The 24,354-nt window shown below is 33.8% G+C and overlaps 1 protein-coding gene across 1 annotated transcript in view; it reads right to left on the reverse strand.

Annotated features, from left to right (window-relative positions):
* Positions 1–693: 693 nt before the first annotated feature.
* The window catches only part of LOC107691829 (structural maintenance of chromosomes flexible hinge domain-containing protein 1-like), a 58,673-nt gene continuing 35,012 nt past the window's right edge, over positions 694–24,354 (reverse strand). Inside the window, 23 exon segments of the mRNA XM_016490638.1 lie at positions 694–1,307; positions 1,414–1,524; positions 4,373–4,531; positions 5,767–5,941; positions 6,026–6,096; positions 7,326–7,435; positions 9,166–9,347; positions 10,965–11,087; positions 11,212–11,297; positions 11,397–11,516; positions 12,394–12,520; positions 13,674–13,820; positions 14,028–14,159; positions 14,255–14,342; positions 14,926–14,987; positions 17,504–17,619; positions 17,704–17,861; positions 18,647–18,726; positions 19,548–19,676; positions 19,751–19,912; positions 22,358–22,476; positions 23,076–23,161; positions 23,252–23,397. Coding sequence (XP_016346124.1) covers positions 1,300–1,307; positions 1,414–1,524; positions 4,373–4,531; positions 5,767–5,941; positions 6,026–6,096; positions 7,326–7,435; positions 9,166–9,347; positions 10,965–11,087; positions 11,212–11,297; positions 11,397–11,516; positions 12,394–12,520; positions 13,674–13,820; positions 14,028–14,159; positions 14,255–14,342; positions 14,926–14,987; positions 17,504–17,619; positions 17,704–17,861; positions 18,647–18,726; positions 19,548–19,676; positions 19,751–19,912; positions 22,358–22,476; positions 23,076–23,161; positions 23,252–23,397 — 2,697 coding nt within the window. The 3' untranslated portion in view covers positions 694–1,299.

The raw sequence follows: 24,354 nt of genomic DNA on the forward strand, positions 1-24,354 counted from the left end.
TACCTTAGTACTAATAAAGCAGTAATAAGAGTCTATTGAGGCGAAAGTCATAGTTAATAGTGAGAGTTGGTCCCCAAACTTAAGTGTGACCCCAATCCTAAATGGCCCAAATGGAAATTTTCTTGAAGCACTTCAATTACAAAATAAAAACTTGACATTATTACAATACAAATAGATTTTCTTGAGTCAAAATATCCTTTAGAAGTGCAAGCTTATATCGAGTGCATCTTATTAAAGCAATATTTTTATGACTGGTTTCAAATCATGAGCGATTCTATCTTCTTAAGATTCTGGAGACTTCGTGAAACATTTAAGTAATTTTGAAAAAACATCTGATACAACACAGGACATTTAAGTCATCAAGTAATAGAAACCTATGCACAAATATATAGGGCTAACATTTGGTGTCGACCACTCATTTTGCGGATTATTAATGCATATTATATAATACCCTTAAAAGCTTTACCAACACATGAAACTCTTATTATACAGCATACTATGTACTACAAAAATATGCCGAAGTTGAGCTTTTGTGTAAAGCAAGTTACTTGACTTCAACAAATCAAAACATTTATTTTATAATTTTTCCATATAGCACTCTATATGCCAAAGCTGCGTGAATAACATTTTTAAACTACAAAAAATAGTTTATTATAGGAACAAAAATGCAAACAAAATTAAGCAAAGAAGACAAAAGGACATCAGTTTGTTATGGTAATGAATAGCTGTCATGCTGAAAAATAAGTTGGATAAATTAATAAATTATTTCCCATATTAGATCACTATAATAGTCCACTTGAAGGAGTGAATGAAAACGATTAGTGAATTTAGACACTTGAGTGGAAAAGTGCAATCAATGTCCACTATGGTGCATGGTGTGTATGGTTTAATGGAGTATCTGTTGAAATGCTATTGTAAGCTGTATGCATCCACTACAATGTATGCTTGCAAAAACCAAAGTATACACTGAACTTTCTAAACACATGATGAGAAAACAATACCACTTGAATAGAGCTCCAGTGAAAGTGTGACTGCTGGAAGGTTTGCTGAATAAAAAATAAAAAAGACAAGACCTGATGCAAGTGTAAAAACGTTTTTTTTTCCCTCAAAGAAAGATACAAAATATATTATGGACACAGTCCAATTATTTAACTTTTTTTTTTGCTTTCTGCTTCAATCAGACAAGTCATAATCTGTAAAGAGTGAACAAAAAAAGGATTTGCAAATTAACATAAAATATTTTTTGACACTGATTAACCTAATAAAAAAGCACTGCATCAGCTGTCAGCTCGTGCAACTTCATGAATCTGCAGAAACAAAACAACAACAAACTATTAACTTCAGTGAAAAAGCAACAGACAAGTCAGAAAAAAACTGTGGAATAGCAAACACTTCAGAGGACTGTTGATGTACCCAGTTTGCGTGTTTTGCGCCGGGATCTTTTAGAAGGGACTGAGGGCTCGGGCGTTTCTGGCTCAAGGATCCTTTTCACTCTTACAGCGTACAGTCGTGTAGGAGTGCTGGCTGCAAACACACACACACACACACACACACATTTCAATTCTTGTCAGTATTCACCAATCACAGAAAGGATAGAGTGAAAAAACAGTTAAGAAACTTGACTATCATTCCTACTAGGGATTTGAAGAGTCCCAGATTCACATCAGTGCATTGGAATAAAGATTAACGATAAGATGCATCGATTTTTTTATAGTATTTTATATGTAGATTGATTTCTCCTCTCTAAACATTAACATTAATATGGCAGAGGTAGAGCTGCATCTTCCACCAAATAATTACAACGAACCAAAGAAATAAAAGTGAACTATCTGTACCATATTGAATTGCATAGCATATTTTTTCTATTGCATTTTATTGCATTGAATCGCATTGTGTTGAATCGAATCGAAATCGGATCGCACTGCATCGTAATGGGCTCGCATCGCATCGGAAGCGGCTTCATATCCTCCTGACACTCAGAAAAAAAAGCTTTGCGAATTTAGTATTTTTTCATTACATTGTATAGAGCATAAGAAAAAAATGGAAAACTAACATTTTTGAAAAATGATATTTTATTCATATGTTATGTTATGTCCTCTGTAGAGGACACCAGGCCTCAATTTTTCTAAAAAAAATAAAATGACATGAATAAACATGAAAAGGCAAAAACAATATTTATATATTTTTTTTAAATCACGAATAAATTTTTAGGTTTCAGGATTTTTTTATACCAAATTTTGTTTGAGGATGATTCTCAACTATGTTATTAAATATATAACAGAATGATTTGATATACCATTTTGCTTTATGCAATGTGTGTGTAAAATTTCCATAAACTTGTTTTCCCATTAAAGGGGTCATATGATGCGATTTCAAGTTTTCCTTTCTCTTTGGAGTGTTACAAGCTGTTCGTGAATAGATAAGATACACAATGTTATCTATACACTGTATCTAATTTGCATATTAATGTGTGCTGTTGGGACAGCACATTGAAAAAAGAAGTGTAATAATGATACTAATAATTGCCCAGATTGTCATAATATCTAATATTTCATAGGAATATTGATATATAATTTATTTTCCTATTCAATTGTTTTGTCTCCCAAAACGTGTAACAAACAAGCTTTTAGTCTGGTGTCCTCTACAGTGGACATGTATGATGTCCTGTTTCATAACAGAAAGTCATATTTTGATTTGAAACCCCATAACATTTTCCTGAGATGTTGATTTACGACAAACAATTTGAAAATTAATCATGATAATTACAAAATATTATCTTATTTCCATAAGGATGTACAATTTTATCACTAAATTGATGTCAGCCATCTTTAAAGACCAAGGAGAGGGGAGTGTTCATGGTGAAAACTTCCAAACATTTGGCATCATTTGGTATTAACTATGACTTTTCCCTCAATAAATTCCTAATTTGCTGCTTTTTAATAGTTAGTAAGGTAGTTGTTAAGTTTAGGTGTTTGGTAGGATTAGGGATGTAGAATAAGGCATTAATATGTGCTTAATTACTACTAATAAATGGCTAATATTCTAGTAATATGCATGCTAATAAGCCACTAGTTCAGAGACCCTAAAATAAAGTGTTACCCAAGGTTCTTTGCAAACTGTTGCTTCACCATTCCAGTAGCTCAGCTAAAACAGAAATTAATTTCATAAAAATTCTAAATGTGTAAGAATGTGCAATTCTTGAAAAAGTTTTCAAACATTTCCTAAGAGCATCTACTTTATACCCCATAATGACTAAGCAAACCGATCTGTGATAACTTTATGCCAGTCATCGAAATTCTGGTTTTGCGTTCAGAAAGTAAGCAGCTCTGCAATGCCAAAAACACATACCAAGGGTTTCCTCAAGTTCCCTTAGCTCTTGCTCTTGCTGCTGGAGGTCTTGTTGTTTCTGTTTCATCTCAGGACTCTGCAGGTGCTCCAAATGACTGTTATACTCAGACCGGACCTCAGAGGCCTTCTGCATTGCAACACGACACTGCTGCAGTAACTCTGTACACACACAACCAAACATAAGACACAGGGATTACAGACAGTTCCCATCCATGAGACACATCATGTTCCTTCCTAGTGAACTCACATAAGTGTTTTTTAACACTTAAAATTAAAAATTAACAAATCGATATTTCCTCCTCAGTTGATCAATCATGGTACAATAAGACTTTTTTTGTATTATGTAAGTTTTCTGAAATGTTTAAGTATGCAAATGATGCATTATCTAATTAAACATGCACTAATTTTCTAATGAACAAAAAAAACAACTGGATAAAGCCAGGTTTTTGAGGCATCTTGTTTACATACTGTATTATAGAGAGGATTTGGGATATCTCTTTTTAGCAATCCACAAATCTATAATCAAACTAATGACATATAAAACTGCAAAAACTTTCAGAATATTTAGGAATAAAACTTTGCAAATTTTGGTGTCAGTGAGTGTTGCTGAAGTGGAGAAAAAAACAGCCTTTAAAGATATGTATTATAAATGAAATATACAAATGGAAATACATAAAGTTTGATAAACTAAACACTTAAATGTGACCCTGGACCACAAAACCAGTCATAAGGGTACATTTTTCACTAGTTCAGAGACCCTAAAATAAAGTGTTACCCAAGGTTCTTTGCAAACTGTTGCTTCACCATTCCAGTAGCTCAGCTAAAACAGAAATTAATTTCATAAAAATTCTAAATGTGTAAGAATGTGCAATTCTTGAAAAAGTTTTCAAACATTTCCTAAGAGCATCTACTTTATACCCCATAATGACTAAGCAAACCGATCTGTGATAACTTTATGCCAGTCATCGAAATTCTGGTTTTGCGTTCAGAAAGTAAGCAGCTCTGCAATGCCAAAAACACATACCAAGGGTTTCCTCAAGTTCCCTTAGCTCTTGCTCTTGCTGCTGGAGGTCTTGTTGTTTCTGTTTCATCTCAGGACTCTGCAGGTGCTCCAAATGACTGTTATACTCAGACCGGACCTCAGAGGCCTTCTGCATTGCAACACGACACTGCTGCAGTAACTCTGTACACACACAACCAAACATAAGACACAGGGATTACAGACAGTTCCCATCCATGAGACACATCATGTTCCTTCCTAGTGAACTCACATAAGTGTTTTTTAACACTTAAAATTAAAAATTAACAAATCGATATTTCCTCCTCAGTTGATCAATCATGGTACAATAAGACTTTTTTTGTATTATGTAAGTTTTCTGAAATGTTTAAGTATGCAAATGATGCATTATCTAATTAAACATGCACTAATTTTCTAATGAACAAAAAAAACAACTGGATAAAGCCAGGTTTTTGAGGCATCTTGTTTACATACTGTATTATAGAGAGGATTTGGGATATCTCTTTTTAGCAATCCACAAATCTATAATCAAACTAATGACATATAAAACTGCAAAAACTTTCAGAATATTTAGGAATAAAACTTTGCAAATTTTGGTGTCAGTGAGTGTTGCTGAAGTGGAGAAAAAAACAGCCTTTAAAGATATGTATTATAAATGAAATATACAAATGGAAATACATAAAGTTTGATAAACTAAACACTTAAATGTGACCCTGGACCACAAAACCAGTCATAAGGGTACATTTTTCGTTGAATAAATAAGCTTTCCATTGATTTTCGCTGAATAAATAAGCTTTCCATTGATGTATGGTTTGTTAGGATGGGACAATATTTGGCTGAGATACAACTATTTGAAAATCTGGAATCTGAGGGTGCAAAATAATCAAAATATTGAGAAAATCGCCTTTAAAGTTGTCCAAATGAAGTTCTTAGCAATGCATATTACTAATCAAAAATTAAGTTGATATATTTACGGTAGGAAATTTACAAAATATCTTCATGGAACATGATCTTTACTTAATAAAGGAAAATCTATAATTTTGACCCATACAATGTATTTTTGGTTATTGCTACAAATATACCCCAGAGACTTAAGACTGGTTTTGTGCTCCAGGGTCACAAATGTGTATTTTGGATGCTTTTTTTCGACTAGCCTGAAATAAGACATGTTATGGAAGCAAAATAGCCCAAAAACTGAAGTGTTTTTTCCTGTAGTGTCTAGTACCATAAAAGCAATCGATGCACTCCAACATATGCTGAAGCATTCAAATAACTTCACTTAAATAACCAATTAGCATAACTGTAACTTTTACAAGAAGAGAGATCAAACACACAAAGTATCTCAGATCACTCAGAGTACAGATCTTCCAGTGCACCAAGAGAGGGAGTATGTTTGTTACCCATCTGATGGCGTATGCGGTTGTACTCTTTGGGTAATGGTGCTCCAAACACTTGTCCTCGAAGTTTCTCAATGGACGGAGCCTTGTTCTGCAGTCCTCCGAACTTCCCGTTGCTGCGAATCCGCTCGCCCTGACGCGTTAAGAGCGTGGGGCACTGCATCTTATTCTGAACCACCTACCAAACATACACGTTTATATGCATGTTTGCTGTAAATACTTGAAAATTCTTCATCACAAACACATACACTCAGTGTCTTACCCCCCGACGATAATGATTAGCAGAATCCAAGTCATCAATTAGTATGGTGTCTCCAAGAAGACTTGCAAAAACTGAAAAAGAGTCAGAACACGTCAGTCCCCCTTATAGTTTGAATGTCCGCCCTGATCATACTCATAAAATAATGCACTGCCAACATCTGCAGGCTGCAAAATGTTTCATGCAAAGATGATTGTTCAATCCAAAACACACACACACACACCATTAGCTCATTTGAATACTGCCAATGTAGCCTCTGCCAGGATACTTAGCTGTAATGAAAGCTTGCAAATAATAAAATTCCATTACATCATTGTATTACATAATTTTGTGATGCATTAAATTAATAGTTCACCCGTACTAACTGAGAAAGCGTTATTATGGATTATGGACTTACAGCCGGATGCAATGGTTTGAAGATTAAAACATCTTCATGATAAATTTGTTTATTAAAAACACACAGCTTTTGTCTTCTCCAGATGTTAGCTGATGGACTGGAGTGCTGTGGATTACTTGTGGATTATTGTGATGTTTTTATCAGCTGTTTGGACTCTCAATCTGACGGCACCCATTCACTTCCATTGGTGAGCAAGTGATGCAATGCTACATTTCTCCAAATCTGATGAAGAAGCAAACTCATCTACATCTTGAATGGCCTGAAGGTGAACAAGTTTTCAGTACATTTTTATTTTTGGGTGAAATATTCCTTTAAGCTGGCAGTATTCTGGAAAGATTTAAATACGAAAGTCCAAAGCATATACACACAACTGAATGCAAAACATACGTAACACCTTCCTCTCCCAAAATGTAACATCTTATTCCACAATGCATGCGAAGCTACTGAATGGGAATAAATCTAGTAATAATAATTTGTCAATCATGGGTTATTTTCTGGAAAATTTGTTTTGAATCTATTAATGTCATGAGAATTCATAATGCTATTTTTCAGCAGTATAAGCAGGATCCAAGACTAGCACTAAATGAGAGTGGCAACTGGATCTGTTTATTAAATAATGATTTGTTATGAATTGTTATGGAGGTGCAGCAGGATATGACAGCTGTAAACACCAAATAATGTATTATAAATGACAGAATTGAGTTTTAACGTTTTACATTTGTTGTAAATGCAATTATTTGAATTATTAACAAAAAGAAAAGAATAATACAGTATAGCAAGTTAAACAGGCTACAACAACTAATAATAACTCATGAGAACGCATTCTGGCTGAGAGATTTCTTACATTTTTATCAATCTTATTTTCTCAAAATGGTGTTCATGTGTGCTTTTGTGCTCTTGACTTACCTTTATTGCAGCTTTCTACGTGCTCAGGAAAAATGAGCATGTCTTTTACAAACTCAGGATTACCAATGGGACGGAAGAGAGGTGAGCCATTCCTGATGTGAGGCAGAGGCCTAAGACACATGAAAAAACATGCACAGGAAAAAAAAGCATACAGCTGAGGCAAAATAAACGCAATAAACTACTCACTAATTGTTAATTAAAGAGGTAATTCGTAGGAAGTGATCTAGGAAACGTGGCGATATTTTTGAAGAACGCTGGTAACCAGACAGTTGCTGGTAGCCACTGACTTCCATAGTATTTTTTCCTTATAATGGAAGTCAATGGCTACCAGCAACTATTTGGTTACCGACGTTCTTCAAAATAACTTCTTCTGTGTTCAACAGAAGCAAGAAACTCATACAGGTTTGGAACAACTTGAGGGTGAGATGACGGCATAATTAAAATTTTTGGGTGAATTATCACTTTAAGGTTACACTCTCAGAAAAAAAAAAAGTAACTGTAAAAAGTTTCAGTACATATGACGTGCAAAACAGTTCATTCTGACGGCGGAAATCAGTCAGCTATTTCCTGTGTTTGTGTGAAGAATGACAGAAGACTAAACCAAGTGCTGTAAACTGTACAACTACTTGCCATCTATAATACTTCATATATCATAGGCATTCAGCAAACATGCAGTTACATAATTTTGGAATTAATGAAAATATCTAATTTTCATTTCATTCCAAAATTATGTAACAGCATGTTTGCTGAATGCCTGGATGTTATTGATCATATTGTGAGCAAATTTATCCACGCAAATGTTTCAGTTTTTTTGACCTCGTAATTTTTTAAACAACTCAATTTTCCAGCGAAAAGACAGACCTCTCTGGTGACCGGACACTTGGGTATTTTCCCTTATATTTTCACTATTATGCCACCTTTATATTTAGAGCTTTAACAAAACAACCTGATACAAAAGCTTGGGCTCTCAGTTGTTTTGCACAATGATAAACAGCTTTACAGCTCGTACCTCATATATTCAGCTAAAAAAAACATCTGTTTGGTTTTGATTATCATGTCTATCACGCTGAAATTGTGCATTTTAAACCATATTAGTTTAAACTTCTGATATAGGGTTTTCTGAGCGCACACGCACAGAAAGTGTCTGTCACACGGCATGAGAGTACTAAACTAAGTTCTCTTTCATGTCTTATTGTGCTTAAACTGTCAAATACACACAAGTTTACGTTAAAAACACATGCGTTACAAAAACAGTGGGTTATGTCTGTGAAGGTAAACAGCTGGGAAAGAAATGGCATGTTTATATTAGATCTGTGTGGCAGCAGCAATATACAGTAAATAAATCCACTGCTTGTCTCCTCTGAGGCTGGGACTCTAAACAGTGTTCTGTGCTCGTCAGTGCAGCCAAAGGCAGAACAGTTAGCATGCTTTGCTCGAAATTTTGCCATGGTGTTAGAACTGGTACACCGTTGTCGCTTGCGAAAACACAATGGCAGTGCTGTGTGTGGAAACGTGCAGATTAAGGGGCGGAGATATTATAATAAGATCCCCTTTCTACGTCACGGTTGGAGCGAAATCTGAGCGGCTCGTTATTTTTTCACAAGCTTACAGAGAAAGGCTTAGCAAAAAAAATGTACTGGGTTGTTCTTTTTCATGTTTTCTGGGTTGGTAGATGCCAACGAGATGCTGGGACACGATTATAGCACTTTCATGATATGTCACCTTTAACTTGATTTAGTAAAATAACAGTAGACATTTACAAAAAAAAAAAAAGAAAAAGAAAAAGAAAAAGAAAAAACACACAAAAACAAAATAAAAACAAGACGGCATGTATGAGTACCTGTCATTTGGTCTCCAGAAGACCGTCTCGAGTGGAATGACTTGTTGTCGTCCTTGCGTATCATCATAGATTTTCTTGGCAGCAGATGTTGTTTCAGTAACCACACAGTCCATGTCTCCCAGAATATGCCAAGAGATCACCTTCGCTGCATCATCATCCTCCACCTGTGCCAGATGACCCACCTGCAAATCATCACACGCAAACATCACCACATCAACTAATATGTCTTTGGAAGAGTCCTCTGATTCTCATCATGTTTGGATGAACGTCCCCTTCATCCCCAGACCCCAGTTTGCCTAAACACCTAGAACACAAAACCCCAAATTTGTGTTGTTTGTTTGCTCCAAGAAACTTTGGGGCATTTAAAAGTATTTACGTTTTTTGTTTTTTTTTTACATTTCCTAGTTATGCATCATGAATGTGAGACCAAACCTCCCTATTTTTGAATTCAACAACATAGATGCAGATAGATTTGTTTTAAATGGGTAACAAACGTCACATGCATTTCAGATCACTATTAAAATAGTTTTGTTGTTTTATTCCTTTTTTCAGCAACTCTTAAACTGTACTGAGTTCACGATTGCTTTTAAAGAAATAGAGCTTGCAGCAATAATCATGTTTTAGTTATAAGATTTAAAAAAAAGATAATTGACATTCAAAATTGACAAAAGGTCAAATTGGCTTGTTATGCTAGATTTTACTTTTTGTTTTGCTGTTTTACCTAATAGTTTGACTTTTGCCATTATTTCAGCTTTGTCAATTATGACTTTTTGTGTCATAATTTGAGTTTTTGTCACAATGACTCTTAGTTTCAACTTGTCATGACTGAATGTTAAAATTAAGACTCAATATGTCAGTTTTGACTGTCATAATGACATGTAAATTATGACTTTTTATGTAATAATGATGTTTGGCTTAGTGTTATGTTAGAATCATTATTATACTCATACCTTTTGTTTTTTTAATATTTTGAATTGTTTTTAGCTTAATTTTATTTTTTTCATTTAAATGTTTAGTTTTGAAATGTTGTATACATTTGTCATTTTTATTTTCTTAAATGTGTATATATATATAGTATTTATAGAGTTTTAGCTTTTAGTTTTAATTACTTTTTTTATTTGTAAGTCGCTTTGGATAAAAGCGTCTTCTAAATGACTAAAAGTAAAGTAAAAGTAATGACTTAGTATATCATTTCAACTTATGTCATAATTGACTTAGTACGACAATTACTCTTTATGTCATATAATTCTGAATTTAACTTGTCATAATGACATTTTATGTCAGTTTAGATTTTTTTTGTCATAATTTTAACTTTTCATGTCACATTTTGTGTACATTTTGACTTAGGACTTAGTATGTCATTATTTCTAATTATTTAATTATTATCTGTAATTATTTTTGTCATAATTATTACATGTTATGCTCGTTTCAGTGTATGTCATGATGACTTAAGTCATAATTTTGACACTTGGTATGTCATTATTTCTGATTTTCCAAAGCATGCTATTTGTACTTATGTGGCGGAAATGGCTTTCCATAGACAACAGCCAGTTTAATCTCTCTGAATAAATGTGTCTCAGAGATCCACAACTCAAACATTTAACCTCCTCTATAGGTCACACTGATATAGCACTCCACCATATGAATAACACTAACAGGCCAGCCTTGGGGTTTTAATAAGCATGAAACTTGTCTTCAAGTACTGATCGGAGGACAGTGCATTTCCAAGACTCCTTTCACCCTGCGGTGAAGGGACCAACTAATACAAACGCTAATATACGCGAAAACCGAATGCACACCTTTCCCAGAACCTGTGGGCTGCCTTTGAAAGGGTCAGAAATGCCGCATTTCCGCAGAGGCTGATTCTCTGTCTTGGTCAAAATTGCTTTCTTGTCATTTATAACTTTCTCTATTGTGGATACCTGGACAGATACAGAAACAAAGAGACAAACAAACATCTGTGACGACTGGAATTAAATGCATGCTTATATAATAAACTAACAGCAATAAAACAGTTCGCATGTTAGTGTGCATGCACAGACTCACAGTGGTTAGTTCTGAGACGTCTAAACCACATTTCATGAGCTCTGGTTTGAGCTCGTTTAATTTGTGGGTTGCATCTCGCACCTGACCTGTAGAGACACACAGATATATGAGTCACACATGATCTGAGCAAAAACAAATGAATGAATCAATAAATAATTAACTAAACCAAAATCTGCAGTGCCTACATTCAAGTTCAGATGTTAGTTGATTATTGGTATCGAAAAATTCCTGGTACATCAAAACGGTTTGGGAAAGGCGATCTTTCTTCTTACTGATACTCACTATGGCTTTCTGATTTTCTGCATCTGAAAGAGATCAAAATATCAAACATGGATTGCTGCACACCTCCATTACACTCCCTAAATAATAATATCATTGTAGTTTAACAAATTGTGACCCTGGACAACAAAACCAGTCTTAAGGGTCCATTTTTGAAATTGAGATTTATACAACATCTGAAAGCTGAATAAATAAGCTTTCAATTGATGTATGGTTTGTTAGGATCGGACAATATTTGGCTGAGATACAATTATTTGAAAATCTGGAATCTGAGGGTGCAAAAAAATCTAAATATTGAGAAAATCACCTTTAAAGTTGTCCAAATTAAGTTCTTAGTAATGCATATTACTAATCAAAATTAAGTTTTGATATATTTACGGTAGGAAATTTACAAAATATCTTCATGGAACATGATCTTTACTTAATATCCTAATGATTTTTGGCATAAAAGAAAAATGGATAATTTTGACCCATACAATGTATTTTTGGCTATTGCTACAAATATACCCCAGCGACTTAAGACGTTAAGGTTTTGTGCTCCAGGGTCACAATTAAGTCACTTAGTATATAGTAAGAGTTTAAAAGAATAGTCACCCAAAAATTAAAAGTTGTTTACTTTACTCACCCTTAGGCCTTAATGGATATACTTATATATTTAATTTATATAGAACTGTGCACTGATAATAATTGTGTTATAATAATAATACTGCTTTTCACATTGGATTTGATTATGACATGGACATTATCATTTTCTTACCTTATTTAGTATAGATTTAATTATAGTTACATTACAATATGCACTGATTTTGATTGGTTACAGCAATAATAATACTGTTTTTCACTGAACTCTGAGACAGTCAATAGTAATGCAAGTAATATTGGGTTGTGTGTCTGCTGACTAACCGTTGCAGAATCTGAGAGGCAGGATATATGGAGCAATGGCAACACTTTTCTGATGAATCTCAGCACTGAACTGAAGGATGTACTCGGCTCCATCCACACCGGGACTGTTCTCCAAAAGTGCCAAATCCTACAGGACACAAACAATAACACCCATTTAACATTTAAAGTTCTTCGTTTTAATTGGAGTGCATGTATGCAGTTTAGGTGAATCAATACAGAGGCCATGCATTAAAAAAAGGGATTTTACATATTTATATTTATGCATTTGGAAGACTGTGTTATCCCCATGCATTTTTTTCCCTCATGCATCTAACAATCATTCAATATAATTTTTTTTTTTTTTTGTACCTGTCCATTTTGTCTTTTTTTTTTAGCTAACATGCACAAATCTCTCAAACTGGAACTGGGTATCTCTGCAACTGTGTGTTTTATCTGAAATTTGTGTGTATGTGCAACAGCTGTTTTGTTGTTTCGAAAACTCGTCACAAAAATATCACAATAATAAATGAGATATTATGAAATGCTTTTAACAAAGCACCATATTTTATTTATATTGCCACAAGTTTCAATTAAAAATAGCTTTCGTTAATTGAAATACAGATAAAAAATATATATATATATCTACAATGAAAAAAAACAAATTACAAAACTTGTTTGTAGTAAAAAATACTAAAACGAAATAAAAATCAAATAAGATATTTCTGTTCAGCTTTAATTTCTTTTTATTTCAGTTTTAGTAAATTGTTTTTTGTGCTTTTGTCATTTCTATTTGTTTTCTTTTACAAACATTCTACTGTTTTTTATTAATTAGCTTTATTTTTAAAAAGAAAACTAATCAAATGAACAAAAACGCATATCAAAATTACTAAAAATTAAAATTACAGTGAAAAATGTACATGAAAATAAAAGCAAATTGTAAACATGAATAAATACTATAATAGTATATGAATAATACTAAATTATAAACCGGATAGTTCCGGTGCTTGATTCTGATTGGCTGAGCCGCGTTCGAGGCTGTTGTAAATTACTCTACAAACATACACTTTTGTTTACGTTTGTCTTTTGCTTGGCAACCACTTTGTTGCAACCTTACTACGTATATGGAATAACCGTTTTATAAAAGCAATAAGCCCCGTGAAGCCGTGGTTTACAGTGAATTTATAACAGCTAAGGGTTATATATGTATAACAGTTATGTCCCTTAGCTGTTATAAATTCACTGTAAACCACGGCTTCTTGGGGCTTATTGCTTTAATAACACTGATACAAACAAACACTCACAGTAATGAGAGTCTCCCCGTTAGTGAGGCTGTATGACACACTTGTTTCTCCATTCTCAAACAAAGGAAGCACCACGTCTCTGGTGCCTTTTACTGTAACAATCACTTTTCCATCTAAACCCTCACCAGCAGCGTTACTGTATTGGTCCTGCAAAGTAAGAAACAAACACTAACTCAAGCTTTCTGCATTTATCTGATCTACATGTTATGTTTTGAGAATACAGGAATGACAAGAAAAAGGGCATTGTGCAGAAATGGATTGCATGAATGCTCCAAATAAACCAGCAAACAGAATAAAAATCATTTAAAAAGATAAATAAATTGTCACTTATCTCTAGCAGAGACCGAAACTCACCATGATCTTCAGATTTAAGCTGTCCAGCAGTGTGCGATTGGTCCGATTGCTACTATTGGACACAACAGGAGTTGAAGCTGGAGTCTCGGGGGCTAATTTCACCGCTTTATTGGCAACAACATTTAGTGGAGTCTAAAACAGAAACACAAATACGTATCCTGAAGTGAGTAATAGGATATAAAGCTGCACATACAATAAATTGTGCAAAATAAAGTGTGTGTTCTCACCTGCTTGCTCCACAGATGTTTGGTTTCGTCCAAAGCCAACACAAACTGGACAACATACTGTCCTGCAAGTTCTGGAATCTGCTTATCCCTGAAAAAGACACATAAAAGACATACTTACATATTTTATACATGTATAGCTGCTATTGTTTTTAAGCAAACAGACACAGGATGATGTGTTTACCAACAAATGAAAGATTTCACGATTTTTCTATGGCTTTGAAGGTTTCAGTCATTTCCAGTAATGTAAAATAACTTAGAAACGCTCTGCTATAGTCAGGTTTTTCACGAAAGGGTCTTTAAATACTTGAAATGAAGGACATTTCGGAGAGAATCGGCACCAGTGGCAGACAAAAGCTTTTCAAATACTAACAATGCTTGAAAACATAACTGCTTATATGTATACATTAATGTATACATTACATATACCTTAGTATAAAAACATATCTATACATGCAGGATTTATTGCACTCACACTTATTTATGTACATGCATTAGCACTTGTAACTTTATAATAGGTTTTTGTACTTATTCGTATGTCTCTGGCTTCTAGAGGATTCACAGAGTAAGAATTTCATTGTAGAGTGTAACTGTGTTTCCTGTACATGTGACAATAAACTATTGATGGATTGATTGATAGAAGTTCTTATTTCAGACTTATGTTGCTTTATTACCTGAAGCAGAAGCAGTCGTCGTTTTCTGTGTCTTTGCGTTTACTACACTTCAGAGTCGAGGCCTAAGTTAAAACACAAAACATTGTCAGATTTACTCAATTTTTCAAAATATTGTTTCATACTATGTATGCTCCTTTAACACATAATATTACAACCGGCTCTATATGTCATATAATTCAAAATCCATGTCTTGTCAAAATTGTATTTTGTAATGCCCGAGCAAAAATGGCTGTTACATAATGTTGTCAGTCACAAAGAATACTTAAATGTTTTTTGGGATACTTCCATCAATACAGCCATCTATTGGCCATTATTGTCATAACATGATTTTGACCTGACAAAGTCATTTTCTTTCATATGGCAGCAATCTGGCCCAAATGCATCAGATTCTACTACTGTTTATACAAATATGTATATATATATATATATAGAGAGAGAGAGAGAGAGAGAGAGAGTGCTGTCAATCGATTAAAAAAAATTAATTAACTAATTGATCGCACATTTTTTCTAAAATAATCGCGATTAATAGCAATTAATCCCACCTAACATTAAAGTTTTTAAATCTACTTTTATATATTGCAATAATTTCACATTCAATCTCCAAATTAATGTAGAAACAACATGTTTAATGGCATCTTTATTTATGACTGAAGCCGAGTATCACTGATACTAATACTACTGATAACTCTAGGAAATTGTTATTTTTTCCTAATATTTAACCATTGATTATAGCCATTCAACATTACAGTATAATTGACAGCTATCAATTTTAACATTTATTAGACTTTAAAAAACAGCCTAAAAACTTCTAATATAAGTGAACTTCTTTACATAAAACAATCTTCACATGAAACCATTATAATAAATGTCATATTTACCTCTGCCCTTCAGCAAGTAGGAAATATAAAAAAATTGAATAAAGTTATCAACACTAAATTCTAAATTAAATATAGATGACTTCTTAAAGCTACAAAAGTTATTCATTTTCTCTTTTTTCTTGTGTTCTTTGATTAGCAGACGTCACCGAAGCTGGGTTGTTAAGGTTATTTGGCTGCTATTACTTTAAGAGCTGCCGCTGCTGAACATGACGCAGATCTGACACGCATGCTCGTAGTTCATTCGGACTTTAATATGAAATGATACAGGCTACAGCACGCGTTATAACGGCTGACAGGACAGGAAAACTTGTTTTTACTGACATATAGCCTGACAATATCTCATCTGAGTGTAGTTCACTGTTGTTCTACTGAAGCTCCTCGTTACTTGTACCATTTCTGCGCTCATTTGAACACCTGTCGCTGATGCAAAGTCTAAAAAGTCTAAATAAATGCAATTCTTTTCAAGAAAAAAAGAGACCGAAGCAGCAGTTATGAGTGGGGTGGTCAACCCTAGCTCTGCGTTAACTGAGAATAAAATATTTTTAACGTTGTTAAACTGGAAAAATTCATCGCCTGCATTAACGCGCTAATTTTGACAGCACTAATATATGCGACCATGGACCACAAAACCAGTCATAAGGGTACATTTTTTGAAATTGAGATTTACATCATCTGAATAAACAAGCTTTCCATTGATGTATGGTTTGTTAGGATATGACAATATTTGGCCAAGATGCAACTATTTGAAAATCTGGAATCTGAGGGTGCAAAAAAATCAAAATACTGAGAAAATTGCCTTTAAAGTTGTCCAAATTAAGTTCTTAGCAATGCATTATTACTAATCAAAAATGAAGTTTTGATATATTTACGGTAGGAAATTTACAAAATATCTTCATGGAACATGATCTTTACTTAATATCCTAATGATTTTTGGCATAAAAGAAAAACTGATAATTTTGACCCATACAGTGTATTGTTGGCTATTGCTACAAATATACCCCAGCGACTTAAGACTGCTTTTGTGCTCCAGGGTCACATATAATATATATAATATAATATATAAGATCTAAATAAACGATTATTTATATATTTATCAGCTTACTGTAGTAAGGTGTAAATAACAAAAGTTCGTAATTTTATAACTACTTCAGTGCAGTTACTCTTAAAATATTTTATTAAACAACAAAAACGTTAACACTTTTTGCAGTTCCTGGTACAGCCAAGGTGCGACCGCTTTTAGAAAAGCTTAGAAGGGTTAAAGGGATAGTTCAACCAAAAATAACAATTCTGTAATCATTTCCTCACCCTCATGTCATTCCAAACCTGTATAAGTCTCTTTCTTATATTAAACACAAAAGAAGATATTTTAAAGAATTTTGAGGAAGCAAACAGTTGTTGGTCCCCACTGACCTCTATAGTAGAGAAAGAAATACTATGGGGCCCATCAACTGTTTGCTACCAGCATTCTTCAAAATATCTTCTTTTGTGTTCAACATAAGAAAAAAACTCACACAGGTTTGGAACGACATTAGGGTGAGGAAATGATAACAGAATTTTCATTTTTTTTTGGGTGAACTATCCCTTTAAGCAAAACATGGATTGAATTGTGACTCCGATATGAATCTTGACACATTCTGAGAGACTCACCCTTGTGGTTTCAAGCAATGTGTCAAAATAAAAGACCAAATCGGGCGACTCACGGTAGAGGGTGGATAGGAGCCTGATACCGTGCCCTTCCACAGCAGCATCGAGAGGTTTGCAGGGCAGATGTTTCTCACCGGTGTGCCATCCTCAGAAATTACGATCACTGTAAACACTAAAGACACCAGAAAATATGATATGCACACTAATCTATACTGAGGTTACAATATAATGTAGGCTTATATGCATCCACACACACCTGGGAAAATGTCCCCTGCACGTAAGCTAGCAGCACTGTCATATTTAATAGAGAGTTCGACGGGTTTGTTGGGGTCAGGAATCAAGTTTAGTTTTACTACAGGTCCAGGAATCCCCTTCCTGCCAAAAGACCCCCGAAACTGCAACTGATGCACCCCTCTAGAGAAGAAAAGAGACAGAAAGTGAAAGAGAGTGTGTTTTTGTTGAGCATCATATTTGATGCATCAGTCTTTTATGGCTCATATACTGATATAGTGAGAATATGGCACTTAGTTTTATTCAGAGGCCCAAACTGAGCAAAAACATGCAATTTGGTGCAGATGCTGATATTTGTGGCTAAAAAGTAAGATTAAATTCTGAAAGCTTGTGATGTAAATCAATGAGATTTTTATAACAGTGCATAAAATGATATAAATCTCCGTCATCACTCCGTATCTCCCAATAATACATCTTAGTAAGATGATATTTGCTCAGTTTATTGTCCTCATTTGTAAGTCGCTTTGGATAAAAGCGTCTGCTAAATGACTAAATGTAAATGTAGTTTTATGATCAAAGCTCTGTAGTTTCAAAACATAATGCAATGATGATTGAGAGATGAACTAGTAAACGTTCCTCAGAAGCCTGATGATCATATTTGATACTCTCATTTCAATATGACTTTTCTAAAAAAATTATGTCTTTGGAAGTTGATTCAGTCCAATAGGAGTTCATACTGAAATATTACAAGCAATATCAAAATTATACTTACATTTGCTTTATAAAAATCAGTAAAGATTTCACAGCAGAAAGACACGTGAAGCACGAGCTGAAGGTATTTAGTATACAATTACACTAAAGACCTTTTACTTGATACAAAGTTTGATCATGTTGATCATTTAGAGGCCTTGGAAATCCATGTGTCAAATATAACACAGTAGGCTTTATAGGGTTCAGTATGTACTTACTTTGGACCACTTATAGTTTCTAATACGAAGCAAGCTTTTCCTTCTGAATCCACAGGCTGAGAAGATATTAAAGACTTTATCTGAAAGAGAAAAACAAAAAAGTATTAAAAATTGCATTGCTTCAGTTGAATAGTAGGGCATTAGCTCTTAAGTAAAATTTAAAATAGAGTTTAGATTTACAGACAACACAGTAGGAACTCAATTATGTTTTTGTTTTATTTCCGTTGCAATTTTTGTTTCAACGTGAAGTCACAATGCAGATAAACACAGTCTATAGGTCTGAGAAGGGGATGGATTTCACAATTTTATGTTTCATGTTCATGCATTCATTTTTTTTTGATTGTTCATAATATAGTAGTCAACATTTGAAGTGGATCAAAAAAGTTAATCAAAGTTGTCCTAAGACAACTGGTTTTAGGTTTTAGGACAACTTTGATGAAAGGTTTTGATCCACTTCAAATGTTGACTAGTGCATATAAACCCTCTACTTGTCAACATAATAATTCGATTATTGAGAAGTGATAAAATTTCCAATCTTTTAGTGGTATTGCACTGGGTTTCTCTCCCTTATGTTTTACAGTGTATGTTAAAAAAAGTGCTTTTCAAGTACAGTCAAAAGGTTTTTTTTTTGTGATTATAAAGCAAAAAAAATGCCTCTACCACTAGCCTGCTATATTCTTTTTCTATTCTATCTGTTTTCTTATTATATCATGAAAAAAAAAACCTTGCTACATGTACTTAGTTAAGCTAACTGAGACGTGTTATAGCACTCACATATCATTGCTCTTTTGTTGATTCTGATTGCTTCCATTGTCCTCATTAGTAAGTCGCTTTGGATAAAAGCGTCTGCTAAATGACTAAATGTAAATAAATCCACAGACCTCGCTTCCCTCAAATGTACCTTCAACTTTGGCATCAGAGCCTTCATCATGATTTCAATCCGCTGGTCTGGTGAAGGATTTCCCCATTCGTCACACAGCTGCACGACCAGCGGAGCGCCCAAGCCCTGGCCATTCACGACCTGGAGAGGCTAAAGAGGCCGGCTTTAGTCAAACTCTTCTCCCCCATGAAATTCAGTGTTGGGGATGTGAAAATGTGACACACCATCTCTGGCTTCTCCAGCAGCTTTATCTGTACCGGAGGTCCCGCGGTGACTTCGATTCGCACAAATTCCATCATGTCCTGATACTTAAAGCACAACTCCCTCGGGCCAAGAGTTCCTCCTACGAACCGGACCCGGCATACAGACAACCGTCCACTGCTGGCCTGCAAAACAGCATACAAATAAATACACATGCTTGAATGAAAATAAAGACACATTTTTACAAGTACTACATGGTATGACAGTGTATACACCATGCAATTTATAATGTTTTTTTTTTTAAACACTACAGGCAGGGCTCTATTAAATCAGTTTAATTTTTTTCCCAAATTCCTTGTTTTCAGTTTCAATTTTGTCTGGATTCCATTCTGATGGTTAAATGACATTTTAGTAATCAAAAAGTAATCACAAAACTTACACACATATAAACAACAATTTACCAAAAATGTAACAAAATTTGCCATTTTTCCCAATTTTCTTTTATCTTCCCCAAATTCTGTTTTATTTTTCCAAAATTCCATGTCTTTGATTTTAATTTGTCTGAATTCTGTTTTAATTATTTAATTTTAATAATCCAAAACCCATGTCTAATCAATTGAATTCATAAACATTCATAATTCATAAACCATTATATTCAAAACATTATCCAAATATGTCTAAAAGATCAAAAATAAATATACAAAGAGGCAGGGTAACTGCATTTCCTTGATATTATACATCAATATTAATGATTTTAAAAATGTATCATCTTGCGCCATGTAGTACATAAAATGTTTACATCATATAAGCCTCTTTCACACAGAGATTCATGTTACATAATTTTACTGATTTGCATGAGAAATTGGGCTTGTATGGAGGAGCGAAAGCGCACTGCTAGAAAGGACCGCAATGATCATATTTTTCTTGATTATTGTATTTTCATAATCGTTGGAGGCCGAAATCGAAAATGAAACTGTATTTTGATTAATTACACTGCAATTTGATTAACTGTATATATATATATATATATATATATATATATATATATAAAACATATACACACACCCGCGGTGACTTCGATTCGCACAAATTCCATCATGTCCTGATACTTAAAGCACAACTCCCTCGGGCCAAGAGTTCCTCCTACGAACCGGACCCGGCATACAGACAACCGTCCACTGCTGGCCTGCAAAACAGCATACAAATAAATACACATGCTTGAATGAAAATAAAGACACATTTTTACAAGTACTACATGGTATGACAGTGTATACACCATGCAATTTATAATGTTTTTTTTTTTAAACACTACAGGCAGGGCTCTATTAAATCAGTTTAATTTTTTTCCCAAATTCCTTGTTTTCAGTTTCAATTTTGTCTGGATTCCATTCTGATGGTTAAATGACATTTTAGTAATCAAAAAGTAATCACAAAACTTACACACATATAAACAACAATTTACCAAAAATGTAACAAAATTTGCCATTTTTCCCAATTTTCTTTTATCTTCCCCAAATTCTGTTTTATTTTTCCAAAATTCCATGTCTTTGATTTTAATTTGTCTGAATTCTGTTTTAATTATTTAATTTTAATAATCCAAAACCCATGTCTAATCAATTGAATTCATAAACATTCATAATTCATAAACCATTATATTCAAAACATTATCCAAATATGTCAAAAAGATCAAAAATAAATATACAAAGAGGCAGGGTAACTGCATTTCCTTGATATTATACATCAATATTAATGATTTTAAAAATGTATCATCTTGCGCCATGTAGTACATAAAATGTTTACATCATATAAGCCTCTTTCACACAGAGATTCATGTTACATAATTTTACTGATTTGCATGAGAAATTGGGCTTGTATGGAGGAGCGAAAGCGCACTGCTAGAAAGGACCGCAATGATCATATTTTTCTTGATTATTGTATTTTCATAATCGTTGGAGGCCGAAATCGAAAATGAAACTGTATTTTGATTAATTACACTGCAATTTGATTAACTGTATATATATATATATATATATATATATATATAAAACATTTACTAACAAAAGCGAATTACAACACATGCTGTATTATGCGGCCTCTTAAATTGCACAAAGTTTAGCAAACACAACCGACCAAATAAATACAAAAGCCGCCCACAATGTAACTTAAGCTTAGGTAAACAGCAAAAGTCAACAAGCTTTTCGAAGCTTTTTCGATACCGATACCAGTGAAGTTTTTTTTTCCTTCTAAATCAATGCAGAATTTCTATAGCAGCTTTTTAATGAGGCAACAACATAGACAGGAGAGAAAACAGACTCTAAAACGGTCACATTTGCGACCAAAAATATTAATTCACGAGCGATATTTTTGCTGAGATCACCACTGGCGACTATATAAATTCACATGTTATGTGATGCATGTAATGCCTTTTTTCCCGATTGTTTTGCGATCACTGATTTTACTGAGCCATCTGTCGTAACCGAACATGACTGGGCTGTGAATGCTGAATGACTGACAGCTGCAACAGAGAGAAGAAGAGTTTACGTGAACGGTAATGACCGATATGGCAGTTTAGAGGGCATCCCTATCAAAACCTGCTCATTTGCTTGTGTCTGTGGTTGTGTATACAGTACCTGCCATTCAATGGCCAGAGCTGATTTATCCAGACCATCAGCAGACACACTCAAAGTCTTCACAATATCAGCATTCAGACAGTCCGTTTTATTCCCGTACTGATCAACAAGTTCTACATCTGAGAGAGAAACACAGGTTTTAAAACTGAATGTTTTTAACAAACACAAAGCTGGTATGTGATCTACAAACAGAGTGTCTGTGAAAGCAAGGACACAATCGGTTTCAAAAGAAATTACATATGTGACCCTGGAGCACAAAACCAGTCAGAAGGATCAATTTCTCGAAACTGAGATGTATATATCATCTGAAAGCTGAATAAATAAGCTTCCCATTGATGTATGGTTTGTTAGGATAGGACAATATTTTACAAAATACTGAGAAAATCGCCTTTAAAGTTGTCCAAATGAAGTTCTTAGCAATGCATATTACTAATCAAAAATTAAGTTTTGATATATTTACGGTAGGAAATTTACAAAATATCTTCATGGAACATGATCTTTACTTAATATCCTAATGATTTTTGGCATAAAAGAAAAATGGATAATTTTGACCCATACAATGTATTGTTGGCTATTGCTACAAATATACCCCAGCGACTTAAGACTGCTTTTGTGCTGCAGGCTCACATATCAAGAAACCTGGGAATTTTGTAATCACATTACGACTCGCTGATTTAAAGTCAAACCCAATTATGTCGTACCTAAAGATGATACTTACATATGTTTCCAGACAGAATTTCTCCCATTTTCACAGTCGACTCGCTGAGGTTGACCCGCAAACGCTCAGGCTCATCTGGACGAGGCCTTCAGAGACACACACATGCAGAGATATGCTTTTGTTTAGGTATATAATGAAAGACAGACAGACATGTGATGCAACTGTGTGTAACTTACACAATGATGAAGGAAAAGTTGACCGTGTGCTGGTCGTGGAAAGACACGTGGTAGAAATGCTCTCTCTGTGCTTGAGACGGGACACTTAAAGGAGGCAGTTTTCCCTGAGAAAGCTCTTCTGCGTTTATATCTGCTGTCCAATTCACCTTCAAGAAACACACAAACACATGCACATCAGCAAATATTATTTTGATACTGTGCACAATATACACAAAATATATTACACATAATAATAATAATATTGTATTTGCTATATTGTTATATGCTATATTATAAAACATAAGATATAACATATAGCATTTGTTATATTATTATGGTACATTATTCAATATATTAGATATAACAAACATAACATAATACAATACTATTATTATTATCATAATTATTATGTATAACAAATATAACCAACATTAACATATAGAAAATTCATGAAAAATTATATAAAATGTTGTTGTTGTTCGTAACAATTATTTATAGCATTTATAAACACAGGTAATTGTTAACTTATGAATATACTACTGATCATGGTTATCATATATTTGTTCATAACGTAACAACATAAATACAAAAAAAAAACATTTTAGTTGTTATATTGTTGTATGCTATGTTACACAACATATATATCAAATAAAATATTATTATATAACTATATTACACAAAAATAAAAAGACAACAAATAAAACATTATTATTATTCATAATATAACAAATATAATCAATATTAACAGAGAATCTTATTGTAAGATGTTACCAAATTTTGATGTTGTTGTTGTTGGTAACAATTAATAATTTATAGCATTTATAAATGTAAGTATTTGATAACATACAAATATATTACTATGTTTATCATATGTTTGTTCATAATTAGGGCTGCACGATTAATCGCATGCGATATTTAACGCGCATCTCATCAGTAAAGCCGGTTCTGTAATCAGCGGTAAATCTCCATCACCTGCGTGCTTTCACATTGAGCAGCATTAACTACACAGAGCCGTTGTTCACTGACTCAATGTAAAAGCCCGCAGGTGGAGATTTACCGCTGATTACAGAACCGGCTTTCTGACAAGATGCGCATTAAATATTGCATGCGATTTATCGTGCAGC

This window comes from Sinocyclocheilus anshuiensis, unplaced genomic scaffold (genome assembly GCF_001515605.1).
Source record: "Sinocyclocheilus anshuiensis isolate Anshui unplaced genomic scaffold, SAMN03320099.WGS_v1.1 scaffold206, whole genome shotgun sequence".
In the NCBI taxonomy this organism is placed as follows: domain Eukaryota; kingdom Metazoa; phylum Chordata; class Actinopteri; order Cypriniformes; family Cyprinidae; genus Sinocyclocheilus; species Sinocyclocheilus anshuiensis.